The following is a 25708-nucleotide window of genomic DNA, read 5'->3' on the forward strand; positions in this document are numbered from 1 at the left end:
AACGTAGGGTCTGCAAAATTCAATGTTAAATACAATTTAATTATTCATCAGAATCAGCGCCAAACACTTAGTTCCTAGAAATAGAAAAATTACATGTGCTTGTTATACAGAAACACTTGTGAATAAGTGTTTACATAAACCTTCTTATTTACTTTATTTAAGACAAGAGAAGGAATGAAGTTCAAGTTTATTTTGTAGTGCAAATAATAAAAAAAAAACATGTTACACATTAATAACCGCTTCTTTCTATGAGTTATCTAAATCAGAATGTGGCAAAATCCAATCACATTTAGATTAAGTTCAGTATGTACAGTACAAACCAAGTTCATTTTGAACCTACATTCTGTCCCCGTGTCCGAGGTGTCTCAGGACTCAAACCAGAGACCAACGCGACCCCAGGTTTGTGCACAAGTCCACCTTACAAAGGCCGTCTGAGGTTCAGATGAGGTGAAGACCGATTCAACCCCACAACGCTGCTCAGGGTCAGTTTCTACACGAAACACAAGAAAACAGACACTACAGCCGCAAACCTGGGTTTTGTTTGTTAGTCATTGAGCTACATTTGTAGCTTTGCCAAGGCTAAACAGTGTTTGTGACCCCACCTGGTAATTAGCATTTTGTTGTCTTAATGAGAGAGATCAACACTGCTGCAACGTTTGCAGAGCTGTCACTGTGTCACAGCACAAGTTTGTCTTTTCTACAGTGCAAAAACGAAACTGGCCTCACTTCCACAATAACTGCAGCCAGAATGAAAACAAATAGGAAAATGTAGGAACAAACCATGAGACAAATATTAAATAGAAGTCTCTGCCAGACACAGAGGCTCAAAGCTTAAAATGAAACACAGTCCTCACTATAAAAAAAATCTCCAGCCTCTGTACAGTGCTGGTTCTGAAGAACTCGAGTTCCCAGTCATCATGTTTTCTAATGCGGCATTGAAATTAAGTTTTATCTTTCCCTGACTTCACATCTACAAACTTAATTTATGTTACGCAGAACCATTTTTACCAGCGTGACAGTTTGTTCATAAGTCGAACACTGACATGAACACCAGTAGTGGAATGATGAACCCTGTGAACCCCAGTTCATAGGTGCTGCTCAGGGTCCAGACTGATTGACTGGAAGCCTTGATTTGGTGCAGTGAGCATTCTTAACAACAACAACAACGTCACTTGAGTTCGCACGTGTGTTTCTGTCATCGTTTTTTCCTGTTTGGAGTTGACAGTAAAACAAACAAGAAGCAGATCTAAGCTTAAAGACAATGGATACACATTTGGAATACGATCCTGATTAGGAGCAGATGTTAGTTTGTCAGATGAATCGTGCCCTCTCCACCTGTTTGTGTTTTTAAAAGTATAAAATCTGAAATCTGGTTTCTACAAAGTTAAAAGTCTTCACATTAAATTTCACATTTAAGATAAAACTACTTTATTAGTTTGTTTTGCATCTGATGAATCACATCGGTAAAGCAAGGGAAAAAAATTAATTTGTGGCAAAATAATTTAGTTATAATTTGATCAAAGGAATATTAAATTCTGTCTGTTGTTCTGTAATTGAGATTCCTCCATTAAATTACATAAAACCCCCTTGCACAACCTGGGCTTTTATTCTGAAAGCAGAGTCGCTTGTCTCTTTCTTCTCTTCTTTTAAACCCTTTGTGTCAGCGGACTGAGTCGGAGCTGGCGGCCCCCAGCTGGTGCCAGTCCACCCAATGCTGACCTGGGACCAGCCTCTTCAGAGGGATGAAGGTCTCCCCTAGCAGGGTGTTCTCCCAGAAGGCACCCTCCCCCAAAACCCGCAGGTGGACTACCCTCTGGTCCAGATCCCCCTGAGGGATGCGTTCATACACCAGCTGCAGACAGAAAAGAGAAGGCATTTGTTGCAATGGACAGAAAAAACTCCATAGGAGGAACAGAATTTACCACAAAAACAAATGGTCAACGTGCTACTGTTCTCACTCTGTCTCACTGGGTGAGATCAAATGTTTAAAATCAAATACACATCACATCAAGTTTCCGTAGTGTCATCAATAAAGGTTTCTGCTCCCATACTCACTCTTACCTGGCCCCAAATGTCTACATTATCACTGAGCAAACATTCCTATCAACCTGCTGCTCACCTGAACGAATATCTGTATCCACTGGAACCTGACCTTCTGACCCAAACAACAAATGTCAGAGTCATTGGAGCCACACAGAACCGAGTATGTGTATTGCCAGTGTGGGCCTAGGTGTGAAAGCAGCAGGTAACTGTGTGGAAAATTCTCAGAGTGTTATCAGCGTTGCCTGATGAGCACAAACCAGGGGTCTTACATATAACATTTATGATTATGTGACCTGCTGGACATAAACGAAATAGGATATAATAGGAACTATCTACACACCGCAGCAACCCATTTCCCTGACTCAGAACCTGACTAATCCAAAATAGTCCCACCACAGTCTGTCAAACAACACACCAGCACCCCCTCCCCACCCATGTGACCTGAGTTTCTTTGAAAGCCAATCAGAGTGCGTGGAGGAAGAGTCCATACCATCTCATTGTAGGTAGGGTTGCAGGTGCGTCGTGCAGCTTTTGTCTTCTTCTTACTTGTCTTCTGAGGGTCTGGGAGCAGGTACAGCTTTACGTAGGGGTCTGGGTCTGTCCCGTCCTGAAGAGGCTGCTGTATAGAGCACACAAACACACAAAGAAGGACATGAGAACATGTGACACAACAAACATTGACGTGCCTCACTCTGCATTAACAGGACACTAACCAGGCCCCGGATGTGCATGACCATGATGAAGAGTTTGTTGTTCTTGTAGCTGATAGAGAGTTTGACTTCACCCAGTTCTTTACCTGACCCCGGAGACCAGGTCAGCTCTGGAACATGTACAAAACACACAGTTGAGTTTGGTCCTGTCTAAGTGTGTGTAACCCATGGGTCCTGGTTCTGTGTACTTGTTTACCTGCAGGCTTGTTGCTCGTCGTTGCCGGTCGCTCATCTCTAGGCAGCGGGTGGAAGAAAGTGTAGACGAGGTCACACTGAAAGACACGTTACTTACATGTTGGCAGGATTTTATTACACACAGGACTCATTTTAAATCTAAAATGTTGAAGCTGGAACAAATTAGAAACCTTTATCTTCCAATTTAATGCTGACAATGGACCAGTTTAATTTACACTAATTTCTGTTACAGTACTATTTCTGGTCATAATTGCTGCTGGAGGAACAGAAAGTCTGAAGGTTCAGAGAAAGACACAGCAGCTTCAAACAGTGATTTAGTCCATGCTGACATAGTCGATCAATTCAAGCTGATAATGAATCTAAGACACGATTAATAAACATTGTGTTCCGACAAAACAGCAGGAAGTGAGCAGCACAGTTCCTGAGAGCCCTGACAGCTCTTTGGTGGAGTTACTGTACTTCCTCCTACTACTGACCTGTGCAACCTCTGGCGTGGCGTGAATCAGGTGCCAGACGTAACCATTGAGTTCGTCTTTCCTTCTATCGGCTGTTGCCTCTCCTCGGGATCGGCCAATCACAAAGCGGCTAGGGAAACTGTGGGCGAGGCAAAGAGATGGAACACAAGGTTTTGTATAAGACTGGGAGATCACTATAGTTCTGTGTGCTTGTCTACTGGTACCTGGGCAGTTTGGACGAGGGGAACATGAGTCTCAGTTTACTGTGAAGTTCTTGAAACTCCTCGAAAGTTCTCTGGACGAGCTGCACCTCCTGCTGACCCTCCCTCTCCACCTTTACCACAAATGCCTGAAGAAAGTTAAGGTAGAACTCTGATCATGCTGGAAGGCAGAGACCAGACCAGCAGTGAGTCCACCAGTAATCAGACACTCAGTTAGGTTTTAAATGCTGTTTTATTTCTCGTAAACACACACAGTTTCCTCTTCACTGGATCAGGTCTGTAAGCTCGTTGTCGATCGTCCTGTATGACCTTCACCTCATGTTCTATGTGTGACTGACTCTACATAGTCGGCTGTTGATGGTGCTGGACTCACATATCCCTTGCTGGCAGATGTGCGCATGTATCTGCAGACATAGAGGCTCCTGATGACGCCATCGCTCTTCACTGTGTGAACTCTGGGAACAAATGAGAGCGTGGGCCGATCCTCCGAAGAAGCAAACTTCATCTGAGCTAGATTGTGGATGAAGAAGTTTAGTTTGGTGGCAACGCTGCCCAGACTGGACTCGATCAACCTGCAGAGGTCACAGAGGATGACACGTCCTGGGTGACACATCTATTTGTTAAAATATTAAAGTTATAAAAAAAAATACAGTTCTGCTCTGAAACACTACGGTTTGACTGCTGTAAAAGTTTAGTACCAAGGGTCAACCCACAGACGTCAAATTGTAATTAAAGGCTTGCTGTATGTGGGATCTGTTGTCATTTGGCACTATATAAATAAAATTAATTTGAACTGAACTGAATAGATGTTTGTGTTCACCTGGTGAAGTACATGGTGGCATCGGCTTCAGACTCGTGAGGTCTCAGAGCATCGTACACGTACTTTAGATCCTCCAGATCTGACAGTTCAGGAATTCCACATGACAACATCTGTACACACACACACACACACACACACCTTTAAACACTGCCCGACCAACAGGAACATAAATAGTATAGTTAAAACTGAGACAATGTGGGAAATCAGAAAGTTTAGGGATTACTTAACAATTCAGAAACTGTTTTATTCAAGACACCAAACAATCAAAGAAAAGCTGAAAAACTGTTCTGCTTCTCACTGCTGACAAAAGTGTGTTGACCCACCAGGCCCAGCAGGTTGAGGAACAGGTGTGTGTGTTTCCTGATCAGGTTGTACGCCTCACAGCACAGATCCACAAAGTCATGGAAGCGACTGGATGGTTTGTCTCCTCCGTTGATGACATAGGCCATATCAGAGGTGAAGACGAACGGGGCCCGATCCCTGAGAAGGTTACACAACCCACATTATGCTTTTAGTATTGAGACTATTATTCTTATTATTCTCCACAGCGCAGACGGCACCGTGCCAACACGGTTTTCTCACCGCTTGATGTTTCCAAACATCTGTGCATGTCCAAGAAACTTCCCAAAGTCTATGTGGAACATGTGGCCGCTCGTTTTCAGCATGATGTTGTCGTTGTGGCGGTCACAAATTCCCAGGATGTAGGTTGCAACACAGCAGCCGGCACAAGAGTAGATGAAGTTCTCCACGGCCTGGACTCATACAGATGGGCTAAGTGAGCACAGGTTAGAACCTGTGTACCGGTGTGATGCAGGAGTGTCACCTTGTCATACTGCTCATCGGTGGGGTTGTGTTTCTGTAGCCAGTCTGCCAGGGGTCGGTCTTTAAAGGAACCTGTGACTCCATGTTCCACCTGGATCTTCCTCAGAGTGTCAGCGTGAGGAATCATCTCCACCATACCTGAGAGGCACACAGGATCACAGAGTGAGGAGTAACAAGGCCAGCCACAGATTCTGGTTTCTAACACCTTCTCACCACCAGACCCAGTAAAGGAAGCAGATGCAAGTACTTTTGAAGTAAAACAGAAAGAAAACCTGGAAATATCATCAAATGTGTAGTATTTATGTATGTAAGTACAGCTGAACTGGTAAATGAGGGATTTGTCTATTTCCTGTCGTTTGTTCAGAGACTTCACTCACAGTCAAAGAACATAAACACAACATCATGACCAGTCTTCACCTCGTCCTCTGCTGGTGGAGAAACACTTGAAGATGACCATCCTCATGTCAAGTCCCTCCTGGATCCAGATCTTGTTCATGATGCGAATCATCTGCAGAGTCAGCATATCCTGCCGCAGATCATCTCCTGACTGGACAAAGACATTGTATGAGTCAAAGGTCAAATGTTAAATATTCCCAAACAATAAAAAGGGCAGATGGGACATTTGACCTTGAAGATGACACTAATGTTGTCTCCCAGAGGATCCAAGTTTTGGAAGATCAACTTAAGCGGGACAGCATTGGAGTTAAAGAACGAACATGACTGTAAGAGAGATTTTTTAGAATTCATCCATTTGCTAATTTGACATAATTAATAACTCTTGATGTGTTTCTCCACTAGTCTGCTTGGGGTGATCTTACCTGGATGTTGATGCCTTTGACGAGCAGCGCTGGGTTAAGAGGAAGCCTGCAGCTCACGTTCATAGAGAAAAACTGCTTCATCTCATCCAGACTCTCCCTAAGGACACACTGTCACACACAAAGTCTGCTGGGTCACCTCACAGCAAGTGGCTGCTGCTGTTCAACAGTGACAGGCTTTACTCTTGTATTTATCTATAATTCCGTCATGAAGACTTAACCATAATAATCACATGAGCACAGAAGACACAAACCCCAGTGATTCACTGAGCTTACCTGTCGGTTGGACGGCGCGGTGTCTCTAACTTTCTGGGACACCTTGGTGAGGATGGAGACGAGCCAGCACTGTCGGTCAAACTCCTCCCGGAGACCTCGACCCACACAGCAGAGCAGAGCGGCCAGAAGGTGCTGGTAGCGAGCGCTGAACTGACTGTCCTGCAGGTTGTCCTTTAGCAGCCTGAGAGCAGGGGAACAGTCATTACCCTGCTCCTGCTCATGAGGACGTTTCTAATGTAGCATTAAAGAAAGGGTTGATAATGCCCAGCCATGGTCTGAGCGCTCTAAGCTTGATGTGTGATGAGTTACCAGCAAAACCAAACTGACCAGAAGAGATAGTGGGCGATGCGAATGTCCCCAATGGCTCTGCGCAGGAGGAAGCGGACTAGAGAGCTGTCCAGGTAACACTCGTACTTCAAAGCCTAAGGGACAGAAACAGGCTTTTTAGGTTGTTATTCAGTACTAGCAGTGGTCCATAAAGAACAGGAAGAGTACAAATACATCCACTAAGTAGCAGGATGGACTGTGAAGCTGGGGTGCACATCTACAGTAGTCAGACCTGATGCAAGTGTAACTGTTGCTTTACTTTAGTTCTCAGTTATTATTTGAGCCCTAATGCCACAGTTGCTGTATCTTACCTGCACGAGCTGCGGGAAGACGTCCAGCAGCTCAGGGTCTGAGATCGAGTCCATCCACTGCACTGCTGTCCTCCTCAGTTCCTGGTCTGGGAACCTTGGACACAACGTCACTCAGATGAATCTTATCATGTCACTCACGTAATGACATGTTTGCACACAGGCGACATACGAGGCGTGAAGAAGTCCCAGGGCATCCAGGTGACCAAGGCAGGCCCACTGTCGGAGCCGGGCGTAGATCTCAGGCAGGCAGGCCCACTCCCAGCAGGGGGCGCTGGCTAGAACCAGAGGCAGGGCTGCGCTCTCTGACTGACAGAAGGCCCTTTTCTCCCAGAGGAGGCGCTTGTCCTCCAATGTCAACCTGCACATGTGCAGAGAAACACAGTTCATAGGTAGAGGTCGAGTTCTGAGGGTTTAAAATATCTAACGAATGTTTCTGACCAGAAGAAAGCCTTCTTGTGGAGGACGTCCTGGAGCTGAATCTGACTGATGGTGTCCAGTCTGGAGAAGTCATACTGAGGACAGAACTCTGCTGGAGGAGGAGTACTAAACTGAACCTCAAATGATGAGGTGGGAAAGTCCACCTGAGAGACAGCGGAGAAGATGCCAATCAGAAACACAAAGTCTCCCAGACAAAAGATTAGTACACACAATTTAGTGATGTTTATTGTGCTGCTGCAGCCCGCAGTCATTGTGAGGTATGGAAGCCTGTGCGTCACCTGCAGTATGACACTGTCTGGTTGGCTGAAGTTGGGTGAACTTGTCCTGGCGTTTCCATTCCTCCCTGGGGTTGAAGGCCACAAACCAAGTAACTTCCTGCCACATGTCAGGATGCTACAGACACAAGTATAGTAAAACACACACACACACACACACACACACACACACACACACACACACATTGAAATCCATTGTCCTAAAATTCTGCTATGTAACAAGACACCTTCTAGACCACGCAGCGGACTTACTGCCTGAAATTGAAGAGTGGCATGGTGACCCAGCCCAGAGCCTCGATGCTGCGCCGCTGCTTCCCCTTGTCCTCAGCTCCTCCAGGCGGTGGCAGACAGCTGGCGTACAGCGTCACCGTCAGCTGAGACTCTCTGGGCAGCTGGTTAATCTTGACAGGGAAACACACCCTGTAGGTGTTTAGGGGTAGAACACAACCTTCGCTGTCACTGCACATCCTGGACTTCAACAGGTGAGTGAGAGCATGATGCCATCACTGAGGTGGGGTACGTACCTTTGGTCCCACACCACCAGGTGGAACAGGTATTTGCTGACAGACTGTTTGCTGGTGTGCTGTGGGGCACAGAGCTCTGCCCCCCCATGGGTCAGTGAGCAGGACAGGAAGAAACCCTCATAACTGGCCAATCAGAGAACAGGGACGATGTCACAGATGCTCAGTAACTTACCGATGCTTGACAAAATAGCTGATAATAGTATTATTATATCAAAAGTCTAATCCACATCAGGTCAAACTTTAAATTTAGATTTCTCATAAAAGCCTCCTCCCAGAGGTCAGAGGTCAGGTGTTCTTAGGCAGTCAGCTCTTTAACAAAGAGAATTGATGGGGGAGGGGAGGAGGGGAGGAGCTCTGGGTATGAGCTGCTTTTGTTACAGAATCACAGAGTCTCTGTGCTGATTCATCAGTGTGTTTGTTCACATTGTAGGGGACTTAGCTTCTAACTGTCCGTACATGGTAATAGGTCCACATTTATATAGCGCATTTGAACACCCTTCCAGGATCCAAAGTGTTTCATACTAGCTTCTCATTCACCCATGCATTCTCACATTCACAACTAATGCCAGCAACTGCCATGCACCGGCGCCCGCTTAAAACACCAGGAGCAACCTGGGGTTCAGTGTCTTGCCCAGGAGGTGATGTTAACTCTTATATTAAAACATTGATTTCTGATGAGACACTCTGCCCTAACCATCCCCCATGATAAGAAGAACGAGGATGCTTTTCTCCTACAACAGGACTGTGTTGCTTAAAACAACACAAATATGGTTCCAGAACTCTAAGTGCCCAAAACAGCCATGGATACATTTAGTTTGACACTCATTTAAATCTCCTCTTTGTTATCAGTAACCAGACCCAAAGACTGTCTCCAAGGCGAATACGAACTCACTATTAAAAAGGGAAAAACTTTCATTCAGAACCCAAGTTCTGATTCAGACACAGCAGAACCTTCAGGTGTCGTGAAACTGACACTGTTGAATTCAGTAGACAATTTGCTTTAATTTGATGTGACTTTGAATTCTCTACGATGAGTTTTCATGAAGTTACAAATTTCCAGATTGACCACATTCCCTTTTCTCTTGCTTACAAAGTTGAAATAAAGTCATTGTGTTTTCCTGTTAATACTGTATGCCATGCATATATACTTGTGTTTTCAGGTAAAGATCCGTAGACATGGTAATTAGGGTATGATTCAGGTACCTCAACATCACAAATAATTTGATTAGTAATATTCAGATTAAGCCACTTCTAATTTTTATTTTTATTGTATGTGTTTTATAGTATGGTACTAGATACTGATGAAACAATTTATCATGTGATAACATTTCAACCGTTCAACCATATTAATGCTAGGTTTTATAAATTTGAATCCTCTACAAGTCTCACATGGAGTACACAACCTGCAGGTTCCTCAGGGCTTCATAGCATAGTTTGACCAACAGGGTCAGAGGTCATGAAGAGACCGACCCTGTGAGCTCTGAAAAGGTTCAGTTTGTCTCAGCTGCATGACCTATGACTGGCTGTGTAATGCTGTACCTTGCGGCCCAGGTGATTGGGATGCGGTGGGCGGCGTACACACTGAAAGAAAGCACATTGGTGACGAGGCCGGCTTCCTGGACCGGTGCCGTGCAGCAGTGGCTCTGCGGTATGGTGTGGAAGTTGGCATTAAATGTGCTACAGTACAGCTCCACTAGATCCAAGATGGCTGCTGTCAACTTCTCCACAACTTTCTCTGTTGAAGGTTAGAAGTAGATGCTGTCAGACAGACCTTAGGGCATCAGAAACAACAACCATCATGCGGGCATTTACCACCAAAGAGCAAAACCAAAGTCTGGTTTCTTTGGGACTGTGGACAGAACCCTTGAGGCATACCTCTGTTCTCTCTGCTGGCCAGCACTGATGCATCCTGTGAGGACAGACACAAGAAAACCCTGGTTCAGATCCTTTGACAAGTCTTCACCAACCAGCTGCTGCTAAGTATTTCAGCACAGACTCACCTTCAGGACTTTGGGCTGCAGGCGACAGGGGCATGCTGGCAGCTGGTTGAGGGCAGCTGTGACGTCTGGAGTCTCCACAGCTGCTAACGAGCTGCAGAGCGCCTTCACCGATTGAACGAGACGTTCCACATGCAGCGACAACTCCACCTAAGCCGGTAAACAGAACAGAAATGGACACTGTTAACAGTGCAGTTCAACATCTGATGGTAACTCTGAAGGGACCACAGTCCTCATAAGTAGGGAGAAAAGCGTGTGTTACCTCTGACAGCAGGAAGGACTCTGCTTCATTATGAAATGTGTCCAACAGCAGAGTCAGAGCCTCCCTGATCCGACACAAACAGCCACAGTCAGAACCAAACTGTTCAATCTGCTGACTCACTGTTATTATTACTGGTTATTACTGGTCAAAGAAGCCCAACCCCCTCACCGTGTCACCGTCTGTCTGATTGGTCGCTCCTGCAGCAGGATGCTGTGGTTCATGGTGGACGCCATCTCATCGTCCTCGTTCTAGGAAAAAAGTTAGGACATCCTTAAATATCTCCAGCTCTGAGAAAGAAGCAGCAGATACGTCTTCATCTGGTAGAGTCAAGCTCAGGAACATTAAAAAAACACCCGACGGATCAGAGACATCCTGAAGGGTGGGACCACGACTACCTGTTATAACCTGTGTGTGAAGTGAAACTACATGAAGTTGTGTTGTAAAAAAAAAAGAAATGTTTTATAGTGCATGACAACATTGGGAAAATGCAGAGGTCAGCAAGAGCACAGACCTGGACCAACAAGCAGCACACACACATTCATATCATGCAGAATTTCCCCATTGTGGGATCAATAAAGTCTATCTTATCTTATCTTAGTGCATTTAGTGTGTGTGTCTGTCTGTCTTCGAAAGTGTGTGTGTGCATGTCTGTCTTTGCGTGTGTGTGCACGTGGGCATGCGCATGTGTGTTTCTGTGTACGAGTGTGTGCATGTGTCTGTCTGTCTGTGTTTGTGTGTGCATGCGTGTCTGTGTGTGTGCATGTGTCTGCCTGTCTTTGTGTCTGTGTATGAGTGTGTGCATGTGTCTGTCTGTCTGCCTTTGTGTGTACATGCGTGTGTGCATGTGTCTGTCTGTCTGTCTTTGTGTGTACATGCGTGTGTGCATGTGTTTGTCTGTCTGTCTTTGTGTGTACATGCGTGTGTGCATGTGTTTGCCTGTCTTTGTGTCTGTGTATGCGTGTGTGTGCATGTGTCTGTCTGTCTGTCTGTCTGTGTTTGTGTGTGCATGCGTGTCTGTGTGTGTGTGCATGTGTCTGCCTGTCTTTGTGTCTGTGTATGAGTGTGTGCATGTGTCTGTCTGTCTGTCTTTGTGTGTACATGCGTGTGTGCATGTGTTTGTCTGTCTTTGTGTGTACATGCGTGTGTGCATGTGTTTGTCTGTCTTTGTGTCTGTGTACGCGTGTGTGTGCATGTGTCTGTCTGTCTGTGTGTGTGCATGTGTGCGTGTCTGTGTGTGCATGTGTCTGTCTGTCTTTGTGTGTGCATGCATGCGTGTCTGTGCATGCGTGTGTGCACGTGTCTGTGTTTGTGTGTTTGCGTGTGTGCATGTGTCTGTCTGTTTTTGTGTGTGTGTGCATGCACGTCTGTCTGTGTGTGTGTGTGTGTGTGTGTGTGTGCGCGTGTGTGTGTGCATGTGTCTGTCTGTCTTTGTGTCTGTGTTTCTGTGTGCGCGTGTCTGCATGTGTGTGTGTGTGCGTGTCTGTCTGTCTGTCTGTCTGTCTTTGTGTCTGAGTACGCGTGTGTGCATGGTAGATGTGTGCGTCTGGGTGTGTGTACCGTGCGAGCCAGCTCGGTGCTGATGGCAGACCTCCTGATCAGGATCAGTCGAACGTCCCAGTCAAACTTCAGACACTGCTGAACGAATTCCAGACTGGCCAGAGACTGAGAGCTGACAGGGAGAGAGAGACGTTGGTGGACCGGATCCAAACTGAACCAAAGATGACTCTAACCAGGACTCACTACTATAGAGGCAGAGCTGACTGACATCACACCTATGAATAGGTGTGATGTCACATCACACCGGCTGAATAGATCTGATCTGATGTTACACATTCACATATACAATTGTCTTGTATACATACATACACAAAAATCGGGTCATATTTGAGATGTTTTAAGTAGAAATACTGAAATACTCTCATGAATATACTGTAATAATCTCCACGCAGCTGTTCTCAGGAATCAGATAAAACTTTATTCATGGTTGTTTGACAGCAGGATGCTAAGTCGCCCTGTAGCCGATTACCAGCCTGACACACTCCACCGTCAGGTGGCTGCAGCTGCTAGCTGTGTGGGTTTGTGTGTGAGCTGTGGTGAGTAAACACTGGTGCTGCTGGTTCAGGTACAGCCACAGTGGAGCTGCAGCCCATTATTACGAGGCTCATCCACAGACCACAGATCAGCTTGTTAGTTCGTTATTCTGCCTCTTCCTGTGGGTTCAGCCCAATGGCTCCCCGATGACAGCTTTAGAGACAGGAAGTACTTGATTTAGGCTTTAAAATCTGCTGACTAGGAGGCTGCTGAAAGGAAGGAAATTGGTTCCAGAGTGAGTGGTGGACCCAGCCGCCGAGTGTAAAGCAGACTTTTACAGAAACGAAAATGAAACAATAGAAAACAATAGAAACAGATAGTTGGGCAAGAGCTGCTGAGGTGGTTCAAATCCAAAATCCAGGCAACACTGACATGACAGAAATATGGACATTTGGAGCCACTAGCACCAAGTACCACATGTGTGACCCACTTGGCCCCTAAAAAAGGAGACAGCTCAAGTTTCAGGGGAGACAGATCTGGTTGTTGTGCTTCAGCTCTCAGATAAAGCAGCTCCTCTACGTTTTAACACCATGTCCACAGAAGCCACTGCCCTCAACCAGTTCCACAACTAAGGTTCTTACTTGTTGAGGAACTCGTCCTGTCCGCACACCTTAAGCAGGTAATCATCCACATCCAGGTGATCCAGATCTTCCTGAGCGTAGCACAGAGTCTGGTAGATCAGCAGGTCCACAGTGGACGAACCTCTCACACACACACACACACACACACACACACACACACACACACACACACACACACACACACACACACACACACACACACACACACACACACACACACACACACACACACACACACACACACACACACACACACACCATTATATCACTTATTATCGTAGATTTATGATGATGTTTTTGTTACACCTCAACTTGAATTCTAATAACATGACCCAGTTTAACTCATAATAATGGAGGTTGGATTACAAAGATTTGGTTTCATTTGTTTATCTTTCATTTTTTCTACTTTATTCTGTTTGTCTTTTTCTTTTTTTACATTATTCAATATTCATCAAAGACAGCATGTCATGTTTTAAATTTAAAGCCAATGGACGATCAGGTCCTTAAATAATCTGCTTCACTGATGCTGACTCTTAGGTGAACCCATTCCTGTTGTGAGTGTAACACGTCTGCGTAGAACTGCGCAAGTGCAGCCTGCGGGTGACATTGTCTTACCATCACAGGTGAAGGTGAGCGGCTCTCTGAAGTGTTGACTCATGATTGTGATCTTCACGCTGACCCCCAGACCCTGATGGAGCTCCTCGTGACAAACTGATGGAGACCAAATGAAGCCAGCGTTCTTTGAGCGATCACTGTGAGGGCAAGCCGAACGCAAGCTGGACACAGAGAAGAGTTGCTGTGTTCAGATCATTCAGGCCCTTCAGCTCCTCATTTCTGCCACAGCTTCTGAATAAATGAGTAAAACCTGGACCCATCTTTTATTATTACACCGTGAAGTGACTGATAATTGGCACTTAAATATATTTACTCACACATCCAACATGTGGCAGAACGCCGCCACCTCCTCGTCTCTCTCCTCCGACACCTGGAACAGCTCGTATCCAAATCCATTCATCCTGGAGCCCAGCGAAACCTGTCAATCACACAGAGCCAGCCAATCACAGCAGAGGACTGTCACAGTATTCACTAGGTTTCCTTAATAATTTATTTCACTGATTCTCAACTTCTGGTTTTATCAGTTGTATTATTACTATAGCTTCAGGACAACTTGTCCAGTTAGTTGGTGTCAAAAAAGTCCCTTCATGCAGCTTTTTTTATAGATATACAAAGTATTAAGCTATAGTGAAACCTCTGCGTTCTTGACACACGCTACCTGTAGAATGTCATAACTCACATTTTGAAAACTACCGTTTTGTGAGCTGATGATGTAAATGATGTAAATATCAACACTCTAAGAGGTCTTTTAAATCAGCAAAGCAGAAACAAAAGTCTGTATCACAGAATGTTTCTCCTGACCTAATTTTTAGTAGTAAGTACTGTAGTTTAAGTTGAACCATCTTGAATGAATCTACAGCGTTTTATAGGAACAAACTGTGTGACGCAGCTTTGGACACCTATAAAACCTACTGGGAGCAATTTAAAACTTGGAAAATAAGAGGCAATACACTTACTATTACTAATTACTTTGTAATTTCATGAACCCAGCCTCTCTCCCCTGGTTACCCTCTGTGACGTTGCCTAAATTATTATCTAATTACCTTATTGCCAATTTATCACTTATTACTCTACTGGTATTTTACTATTAAATGCTCAGCCAAATAAAAGAAGCTCTTGGTCTCCCCAAACACCAATAAAGGATCATTGTCAAACTTTGGACCAAAAAGCCTCCTACCGGGTCTGCAGACACCCGTCGCTGGTTCTTGTTGCTCTTGGGCACAGGCATGTATGTCCTGGGGGGAACCTGAGGGGGGAGCGTCTTACTTCGAGCCACGGGTTTCCCTGGTTGGTCCACACTGGCACTACGACCATGAGAAGCCTGGCGGGTCCCGTTGAGTCTGGACAAAGACTCGTTAATGTTGTCATAGTTGAGTTCTTCTGAGGTCACTTTAGGCTGATCCACATCAGGATTGAACAGGTTCAAGTTGCGGGGTGCGGTGGACCCTGGGGCAGATAGGAAAGGGTTCTCTGACGCCAGTGACTGGGGAATGGGGTGTCGTGGGGGGATGGCAGGGGGTTCATCGTCTGGAAACGAGTGAAAACCTTTGGGAAAACTTTCTGGCCCACATCCAAAAGAGTCTCCATGGCTGAAATCTACACCTTTACCAAACCTTCTGACCTCTGTACTGTCCAGGATATACAGGGACTCTTTGGTGTAGCCTTCCTGAGGGGGGAGCACCCTGGCTGGGATGCAAGGTGGTGACTGAGAACCTCCAGGTTGGTTCAGAGAGGGGTTGGATCCAGAGAGTCCTGTCAGAAGCCTTCCTACTGTGGGGCCAGGAATGGGTTGACTGGGGGCTGGTCTTGGATGCTCGACAGAGGGATTTGGAGTTTTGGACCTGGTCTGGATAGAAGCACTAGATTCAGTCTGGCCGGTTCCAGGACAATTCTTGTCCTGCTTTAATCTAGAAAGGGCATCATACTCCATCTGCAGGGCCTCAGCCAGGACCAGCTCCTTCTGACTGAGACCTAGACAGCCCCAGGCCGCATCGTTGTTCTCCTTTTGGGTCCGAGCTGCCGACATAATGGCTCCACAGCAGAAACGAAGGAAACAGTTTTGCTGTAGCGCTGCTACAAGGAGCAATGACACATGGAGCAACTGAAGACCAGCTGAGGACAGAGAGGTGAGACAAACACATTAGAATCACAATGTTTATCTGAGCAGTATCACGCTGAACAGCACTTTCACCGGACCAGCTGAAGGAGCTGGGAATTATACCAGCAACCCCATAAATGCAACCACAGATGAGAAGATAAATAATGCTGAGTCCATTCAGCAGCAGCAGCCACTCAGGACACACATGACCATAATTAAAGGTCATGGTTATTATGTTTTGATAAGTTAAGTGACACACCCGCTGGTTACGCCAATCAGAAGTCACTAAAACTACACCAACAGTCACCTTAATCCTTATGAACAGGTTGATTGTCTTGTAGATGATGCTGCAGCTTCTCTACGTATGTTAGACAGAGTGGCTCCTCTGAAGTAGAAAGGCAGAGAATCAGAGGAGGTTAGCTCCATAGTATAACTCGGAGATCCGCAGCCTAAAGCACAGGACCCGACAAATACAAAGACAGTGGCGTTCCAACAAAATAAATGTAAACTGCATAGCATGGAAGGACTTCTTCCCCATAACTCATATGGAGTTAACCTCAATAATTACTGTACCTCTTCCAGGTTACTCAAAGAAGTTTTGTCTTTAATCAGCTCATCCATATTAAATCAAATCAACCAATCTTTACATTTAGGCTATGTAACACAGGCTTTTAAGGTGCTGCATTTGATAGAATTGATCACATTCTGTAACATTCTATTACAGAGACTGAAACATAGCATCAGAATTAAAGTAACAGCACTGGGATGGTTTAAATCCTATTTGTTGAACAGATTCCAGTTGTTAATGTTAAAGGTCCCTGATCATACAGCTTTTCACTCTAAGAAATATTGGACTTTAATGTCTAAATAAGGTGTATGTAAGTTTTCATTCCATATAACCCTGTAGATCGTCCATACAGCCTCTGTCAATGTGTGGTTTTCAGTCACACAGAGTGAACAAGCTGTTTTTATGGGCGTGTCACAAGCGAAGATGTGCGTTGAATGCCTTTTTGTTTTGATTTGTTTTTGACCCGTCACAGGATTAAGATACAATAGGTGGCGATAGTGCAAGAGAGCAATAACAGCTTCAGCTCTTTTGGTAGTCCAAGCACATTTGTTTGATCCAGAATCTGACCCTGAAGGAAGCTGCTGAAATCATTACACTTCGACTGGTGCAAGATGTGTCTCATTGGTAACATTCACTTCACTTGATTTATATCATTTGCAAAGCGACTAGTGATTGCTAATGCTTACACTTATGCTAAATGGCCTATGCAGCTTCAATATTCATAACACAACTTACCTGGAGAACTGGGTAATAGAAAACACTGCTTTAGCTGACATTACACAAATAAAGAAACATTTAAGAGCAAAGCTGAAATAATATGAATACATTTTACACTGTTTTTGTCTTGCTTGTGCTGCTGCTCTGACATAGTTTTATTTAAAAAATTGCTTTACTATTAAGAGCAATCACTGCATGACATACCTGGGAACAAACAAAGCATTGGTTCAAATTATATATTGACCTAATGTATTTTTAATGCTTTTGGTAATAATTTTAGAAATGTTCTTTGATCATTCTTGATAAAATTGACAGTAATAGGTCTCTGTATCTCAGGTTGTTACAGGTATCTTGACTACAAAGGCTAGTGAGGTGGTGCTGGGGATTCCTGGGGTGAAGAATCTGATTTGTCATCTCTTCATGCATGGGTTGTAGATCAAGGCTGTTGAGGCTGCATGGGTTGTAGTTCAGGAGTTTTCTGATGAATAAACACTCATTGCATGTTGGATTTAGACCACCTGTGGAATAACTCATTTACCATTTGACTAGAAATGCATTTTTTGTGTGAGCAATACTCATGAAGAATCTTTTAAAAAAATTCAATTTTTATTTATATTTGCACATGCTTTTTTCTTATGATTCAAAGTGTTTTCCCCTCATAAAAACAGAGTTCCGTGAAATATGTAATATTTAAAGCAAACTTTATTGTCAACCAGAAAATGCACCAGTACTCCAAAGCTGGAACAAACTGTAATCTTCCCACTCCAATGTACAATGTATAGGTTACTGAGTTACTTAAGAAGTTAAGAAGTCTGGGGGTTTGACGACTTTTCCAGGGCCTTGCAGATGAAATGCTTGATGGAAGTAGGTCCAGGCTTAGTCCAGGCCTAGTTTGAGCTTCACACACTGTCACATGACCTACACAGCTGCATTCAATATGCAATCAATCCTGCATTTAGTCTGCCTGACCCATGCCTGTACCGTCGCCTGTTTTGTCTGCCTGGTTACCTGTAAGTCTGTCTTCATTCTGATTCCATCTGAACCCTGTCTGTACCATCGCCTGATCTGTCTACCTACCTCCGATTCTGCCTGCAGCAGCGTTTTAATGCCCTCGAAGATAAGACTGAAGCAGCGATGCAGAAACTGGCTTGCAGTGCCACTCGACAGGAGGCCCTGATGGCCGAACTGGTTTGGTAGACACAGGATCGGTCATCCGACGTGGTGGCGGAGCGGCCACTGCCAGAAGTACTGGAACCCATGAACCCCTGTGCCGCCGAAGTACCTGTCTATGTCCCAGCTCCAGGAGTCGTCTGGGCCTGCCGCAGAATGATTCGGGCGATTGCAGAGCCTTCCTCACGCAATGTGAGATTCAGTTTGAGCTACATGGTCCGGAGTTCCCCACTGACCGAGCGAAGATGGCATACGCTGTTTCCCACCTCACGGGTGAAGCGGAGACCTAGGCTACCGCCAAGTGGCAGAATAACTCATCGTGTATGGCGACGTTCCTCAGCTTTTCCACGGCCCTGAAGCAGATATTCCAGGAGATAACGCCAGGATGAGAGGTGGCTCAACGTCTGGTCCGTATCAGCCCGGGAAGACGGAGTACGGCGAAATATGCGATCGAGTTTCGCACGCTGGCAGCAAAGGCTGGATTGGATGCCACGGCGCTCCGTGATGTTTTCATCCAGGGGCTCTCCCGACGCGTTAAGGATTGCCTGGCGCCGACATGAGTTTGGCCTGTGCATGTATTGTGGTCAGCAGGGCCACCTGGTTGCTACCTGTCCAGTAAAAGGACAGGCTCACCCCTAAGCCGGAGGTTGGTGGTGAGCCGAACAGTTTGTAAAGATGCCTCCGCCCATTCCCTGCCCACGGTGATGCTAAGGGCTGGCTCCAATTGTCTGCAGCAGCCTGTTTTTTCAATTTTGATTGACGCAGGGCTGGCGCAGAGGCTGGGGGTAGCCTCCGTGTCCCCTCTATGTCTTTACCTCACAAAGGAAATAACCTTTCTTGTCGCCCCAGCTTGTGATCACCCCATGGTTTTGGGCTATCCGTGGCTTTGTCGTCACAGTCCCCGTCTGAATTGGAGGAGCGGGAGGTGGAGCAGTGGAGTACAGACTGTGCCAGTTCATGTCTTAAGCCGGTCTCGCACTTACTCTGCTGGTCGGTTAAGCAACGAACATGAGCTGGTAAATCTGGACAACATCCCGAAGTGCTACCACGACCTTTGCCCCGTTTTAAGTAAGAAGAGAGCCACCTCGCTGCCACCTCATCGGAACCCTTGGAATCCCTTATGGTGATCTCATTCGGTCCCCAGTAGTTGGTACAGGGACGGAGGGATCCATCTTTCTTACTGACAAAGAAGAACTCTGCCAAGGAGGAGGATGGTCAGATGAGCCCTGCGGACAGAGCACCTTCTAGATACTCCTTCATTGCCTCCCTCTCCTTTGGAGACAGCTGATGCAGTCTCCCCTATCGGAGAGTTGACCCGGGTCTGAGGATAATTGCACAATCGTACCCTCTTCCGTTGTTGTGCTCCACCTTCGAGCTGTTGGCAGAGGCCAAATTCTTCACAAAGCTGGACTGTCGCCTGTTTTGTCTGCCTGGTTACCTGTAAGTCTGTCTCCTGATTCCGTCTGAACCCTGTCTGTACCGTCGCCTGATCTGATCACCTGTTAACTGACCACTGGACTGTTTTGCTGGATCTAATTAAAGCCTTTAGCTTTACCTGCCTGTCTCAAGTGTCGTGGATGTAGGTCTGCCATATTAGGAAGCCTGACACTGGGCTGGTGGTAAACTTATGTTATCTTGGAGATTTGTTTCTGCAACAGGACAGGTGTAGTTGTAGACTAGATGACCAGGGAGATGTGGCGATCCTTGTTCTAATCACTATTTGGAAGACTTTGAGCAGAAGCAGTCTTCTACCAGATGGAAGCTGTGGTTGTCCTTACCATCACCTCATCAAAAAAAGTACTGCAATCAGAATTGCATATTAGAAATGTTCAGTATTATGTAGGTCAAAACCTTCTCTAATATAACAATACACAATACCAGAAAAAAAAATTCAACAAAACAAGAGGACAGGCCTGCCTGTGCTAAAACAACAGATAACCATAGTTGTTACAATTCAAATATAAAATCTAAACAGTCTGTACAAATGAAAATTAAGATCTTCTATTGCCGAAGAAATAACATTACACGTCATACCTGAGCTGAGCAGCAGATGTCTGTGTACCAACAGTCTGCAGTGATTTCTCTGTTTGACAATCTCCTTGCATGTGGGTAACTGGGATGTGCCCCCCCTACAGTATAGAAAAGACAATATTACATTTACTGTAAATTGTATTGGTCCTACAAATATAATGGCTATGGTACACAAGCTAAAGGTAACTGGCCAGATAAGCAGCAGTTATTGAAGAGATGTGACTAATTAGAAACTAAGCTTGCAATACAACAGTTACTATACAATTTGATAGAACAATTACATAACTCCAAGCCACAAGTCGATTTAGGCTGTGACACATAATGACAGGCATAACTGCAATGTCCTATTGTAGTTATCACCCAGCTTTTATTTATAAAGTGCAAAGGGCTAATAGCTAACACAACATAAATATGAGCAGCAGTCAGTGCAGCTGCCTTATATCACACGATTCCATCGGGTGAATCGCGTGCAACCTTGCCACTTAGCTCTGTGTGTTGCTGCAGTCGTTACTACTACGTAAATACAACATGGCAGTAGCACAATTAGTTCTCACAATTAGTTGTCTGTGTGATGACGGTGCACAAATGGCTCGCTAACAGGTATAGAAAATACAAGAGCGAAGCTACATGCCACACAATTCCAACTGCAGGGACCCAGACCGCTCAAGCCACAGCATCAGTGTTGCCAGACATACGTTAATTATTATTGATGATTTGCTCATGTTTGTTTGCACAGTAAAATAGTGCAGAGACGCTACATTTCAGGGACAGATTCTACCTGCTGAATGAGGCCGAATCCTTTTGCTGCTGCTGCGATGTTCAAGTGGTGTCAGACATTACAGGGTTAAAAAAATATGCAAAAGAAAACATGGACAAGACATCAAGTCTCTGGCTCCGAAAATGAACAAAATAATTGTTTAACTGAAATAACAAAACCACATTTCAAGGGGATAGAGGCTTGGTCGACTGGCTATAGTCGTTAACATATCTAGCTATTAGCTTGCCTCACACATGTAGGTTGCTACATTTTAAACAGTCAAACTAACATATTAAGACATCATAAGCATGAAGAATGTACTTACTACAGCGAGTGGATGACAGATTGTAGGAACAGATCCTTTCTTCAACCAGAGCCATGAAGCAAACCAAGAATTGTAGCACCCTCATTCTCAAAGCATTAAGTCCACATACATACAAACGCTGAGGTAGTGTTGCCGTCGCAGGTCCGTTTTAAAATAAAAGTAGTCCACACAGTCGTCACATATTGATCCTTGGGAGATTAAATAAGTTTTGATGTGGGTTAAAACACCTAAGAATTGAGCACTTTCTATGAGACGACTTGGGCGCTGCCATGTTCGTGTGCTCACTGTGAGTGAGGGGGGGATAATAAGGGAAGTCCAGTTTTGGTTCAGTATCATCTTGGGGGGGGGGGGGGGGGGGGGGGGGGGGGTGACCGTGACGTCATGCTGTACGGGGGGTGACCGTGACGTCATGCTGTACAACATTCGGAACCGGACTTGCTTTGACCCCATCGGATAAAGTTGCAAAATGTGAAAAAAGGAGCTCAGTGTGTCCAAACGTGACCCATAAAGTCTTAAGAATACTCCAGAATGTCCAAAAAGTAGATTTTGCATGATTGGTCCCCTTTAACGAAAAATCCTCCATAGGCACAAGGAGTAGCTTTGGAGTACCGCAGGGTTCTGTGCTTGGTCCAATACCATTTAGTCTATACATGTCTCCTCTAGTTGATATGATTATAAAACATTTTATAAATTTCCATTGTTATGCAGATGATACTCAGCTATATCTGTCCTTAGAACCAAATAAAACAGATCAACTATTCAAAATTCAATGTTATTTAAAAGACATCAAATGCTGGATGTCCCAAAACTTCCTTCAGCTAAATTCAGATAAAAACGAAATTCTCTACTGTGCAATATGTAGATTATATTTATGACATTTTTGCATACCCACTCTGATCACTGTATTATACTATGCCAACTCAACCCAGTTTCACTGATCTGTTCTGTATTTCTTACTTGCTGCTTTATTTTTCCTCTCCTGTATCACACTCTGTGCTGTTGTGAGATAAAATTTCCACATTGTGGGACTATTAAAGGTTTTCTTATTCTTATTCTTATCTTTGGGCCTAAAAGTCAGAGACAGAGAGAAACTATTGAGTCAGATAGCCACCCTGAATGACATAACATTAGCTTAAGATTCTACTGTGAGGAACCTTGGTGTAATCTTTGACCAGGATCTCTCTTTTACAACATTGATTAAACAAATCTCCAGAACCGCCTACTTTCATCTTAGAAATATAGCTAAAATGAGAAGCATCCTCTCTCGGAGCGATGCAGAGAAACTGATTCATGCATTTGTTACATCTAGGCTGGACTACTGTAACTCCATAGGATGTCCTAACAGCTCCTTAAAAAGCCTACAGCTTATTCAAAATGCTGCAGCAAGGGTTCTGAGCACCCAGAACATTAAACCCACACAGACCAGACGTGTCCCAGTTTACACTGTACACGCTAGAAATACTGTGCACTGGTCTGCCTGGTCTGAAGGCACATACACAGTGTTAACAATCATTTCTGATACTATAGTAGTAGTAATAGTTTTTTTTTATTTCAAATCAATCATTTGCTGATTTAGATACAGATATGGTCATGTAGGAAAGAAATATGCAAGAGATATTTTTCATCTTAATTTTTGGCAGAATCTTTTATTTTGTATTTGCACATTTGTGTTTCCTAGTGTTTTTTAGTTATTTTATTATTTTTATTTATTATTAAAGTTCATGTGTTGCTCTGATCCTTCGTACCATTACTGCTCTACTTATGATTGTAGAAGAGGAGGACGTAAACACATCAGGCCAGAAAAGAGGCTTGGTCTATCCTCCCACCCCCACAGAGGAAACCCTTCCAGCCACAGAACAAAGAGCTGATGTCACTCCCAGTATGGGGGTGGGACTGGCACCATGGGCCACTGACAGTAGCACCACAGACCTGGGCCGATCCAGCCATGCCGCTTTGGACAGAGTCTGATAACGGCTCAAAATTAGACTCTTTAGTTTGATGTGCAGAGCAACTCCTTTTCCTAAATCTGAACAAATGTTGTCAAGATTAATTAAAAAGGAACAAGTGCTTTGACACAACAACATGAGACACAAATACAAAGATTCTGACCCAACATGTTTTCAAATTATGACTAATGATCACTCCAGGAGGATGATGTCACACGAGTCATGAGCAGCCAGATGTAGTTCTAGACAAGATCACCATACAGGACCAGGATCCAGCCTTTGACAGTCCCAGTTTTCCATAAGTTTCTGGACTCATCTAGACTAATCCACCAAACAAGTTCCCCTATTATAAACCTGCACACAGCCTGATCCGTGGCTGGACCTGACCAACAGTGACACACCCACAGGACCAAAGCTAATCTCTCACCGTCTCCACAGTAACTACACTGATATCCACTGAGTTATATTTGCAGCAGAGCCAGAGGCTGGTGCTGATCTCAGACAGGCCCAAAAAACGGTCACTGGGTCTTGGCCGACAAAACCTTCCTGTCTGCAAAAACTGACAAAATCATCCTTATTTAAATTCACAAGCATAAAAAATGAGCTGAAACTTGCACATCCTGATGACATCATCAAAACTAATGTCCAGCTACAATAAACCTCCACTGAAAAAAAGAACCACCACTGAGAAGCTGCGGAATTTATTCAGAATTGACACTTCCAGCTAAACCTACTCGCTTCTGACGTAAAGGCCCCATAAGCCCAAGAATCCACCTGGCAATGGCATTAATTAACGTGAAATGTGAGGGTTGTTTTCACGGGGCTTTAACTTCACTGGTTGTTCGCGCTGGTTTAAGTAAAACGAGGACACCCGCGGGAGCGGAGAGTCGCACTGCGCAGACTCGGGGGAACAGGTGTTGGATTGTGGGACAGGAAACGTCTGTGTGACAGCTGTCGGGGGCCAATAGACTGTCCCGTCCGACCAGACGAACCAACCAAGATCCGTTCACAAAGTGGCCACTTCTCTCTGGTCAGGAACCACCTGAACGCAAACCGGACTCGCTCCGTGTCGGGTTTTGGCCCGACCTGTAGGTTACATGTGAACAATACGCGGCTTTGGGCTCATACGTGAGCTGAATTTGCCCGTAACACGCCACCTAGCACGAAGCTTCAGCCATGTTCGAACTGGGCCTCTAGCTCCACCGAACTGCGCGTGAGTTTGTTGTGTCAGGTACTTGAATTGAGTTTCCGTACGCTCCGCTTCTATAGCCAGAGTTTCACCTTCCGCAGATAAATGCGCCACAACTGGGTTTTACTCTGTAGTGTTCGGGTCAGATAGCCCGCAGGTTGACCGGTCTTACCTGGCTCTGGGTTTACGCTCTCCGGGGCCAGGCGGTGGTTTACAATTCAAGTGCTTCACTTTTCTGCTGAAATCACATCGGTGCTGCCGAACCGTCGCCTCCTGCTCGGCTTCTCGCGGAGGAACAGCCTCCGGTCGTCGGCTTGGACGGTTCTCCTCACATGCAGACGGAGGAACCGGCTCCGCTGTGTCCGTCTCTCTTGACTGGTTGAACAAAGCAGCCGCGGCGCGAGGCGGCTCCGGCAGCCTGGTCTCTAGCGACAGTTTCGGGCTTGCGTCAGCAGCTCCTCGGCAGCTGCGCTGCGTCAAGTCAGACAACACACAAAAGGTTTCCGCCAGGGTCTTCAAAATAAATGTCGTGCTGCGCAGTTTGGTGCTTTTATTCAGTGTCGTTTGAAACTGGGCCTGTGTGGGCGCCTCTGTCCAAAAAGTCACAGAAATGAAAACAACCCAAAAGAACAAAAATTCAACAACCAAACTGAGGCTGAAAACGTGTCCGTGTGTGTGACGGACTGGTGGTGAAATCTGGAATCTTCATACCTGGACGGTGGCGAAATTAACTGTACAGTAACTGTAACAATGCAAAGAATAACCAGCAAATAAATCTAATAATCTAATAAATAAATCTAATTCAAGCAGTTATTTTCTGTTGGGGTTCTTGACTAACTCCAAACTATTTCTCTTTTGAAAGTAATTAGGAAAAAAGTTCTGCATTGTTTGTGTATTAAGTTGTTTTGGATGTTGTTGTTGCCTGATGCTGAAGCAAGAAGTTAGAGCAGCCACAGACAGATGCTGATATAAACACTTGAACCACAACCAGACCTGAGCAATGAAGCACAAGGTTTTTTTGATCTAATGAACAGAACATGTGGCTCCAGGTTTGAAGTCAACATGTCGTCACATGTCCTGAAGCTCTGAAAATGCCTGATCACATTTAAAAGGTGTTTTCTCACACGTC

At 45.0% G+C, this 25708-nt stretch overlaps 1 protein-coding gene across 3 annotated transcripts; it reads right to left on the reverse strand.

Annotated features, from left to right (window-relative positions):
* Positions 1-175: 175 nt before the first annotated feature.
* On the reverse strand, positions 176-25692 carry pik3c2b (phosphatidylinositol-4-phosphate 3-kinase, catalytic subunit type 2 beta). Of its 3 annotated transcripts, XM_055508916.1 has the most exons (34): positions 24752-25692; positions 16184-16261; positions 14956-15890; positions 14096-14196; positions 13779-13939; positions 13164-13284; positions 12049-12160; positions 10660-10739; positions 10492-10555; positions 10233-10379; positions 10108-10141; positions 9772-9967; positions 8233-8355; positions 7961-8128; positions 7712-7826; positions 7434-7576; positions 7165-7353; positions 6996-7089; positions 6685-6779; positions 6358-6538; positions 6085-6192; positions 5894-5986; positions 5684-5813; positions 5268-5404; positions 5027-5196; positions 4768-4924; positions 4445-4554; positions 3998-4196; positions 3628-3752; positions 3425-3542; positions 2950-3025; positions 2757-2863; positions 2534-2662; positions 176-1852 (listed from the first exon to the last, which is right to left on the reverse strand). In XM_055508916.1, exons 3-34 carry the CDS (start codon positions 15802-15804, stop codon positions 1661-1663), a joined length of 4824 nt encoding a protein of 1607 aa, XP_055364891.1. In that variant the 5' UTR covers positions 15805-15890; positions 16184-16261; positions 24752-25692; the 3' UTR covers positions 176-1660. The 3 variants fall into 3 exon arrangements, 2 of the variants coding, with proteins under 2 accessions (XP_055364891.1, XP_029007778.1); XM_029151945.3 differs by lacking the exon at positions 16184-16261; XR_008694715.1 differs by lacking the exons at positions 176-1852; positions 2534-2662; positions 2757-2863; positions 2950-3025; positions 16184-16261 and having other exon boundaries at positions 3628-3784.
* Positions 25693-25708: the final 16 nt, after the last annotated feature.

The sequence above is a fragment of the Betta splendens genome, chromosome 5, assembly GCF_900634795.4.
Source record: "Betta splendens chromosome 5, fBetSpl5.4, whole genome shotgun sequence".
Classification (NCBI taxonomy): domain Eukaryota; kingdom Metazoa; phylum Chordata; class Actinopteri; order Anabantiformes; family Osphronemidae; genus Betta; species Betta splendens.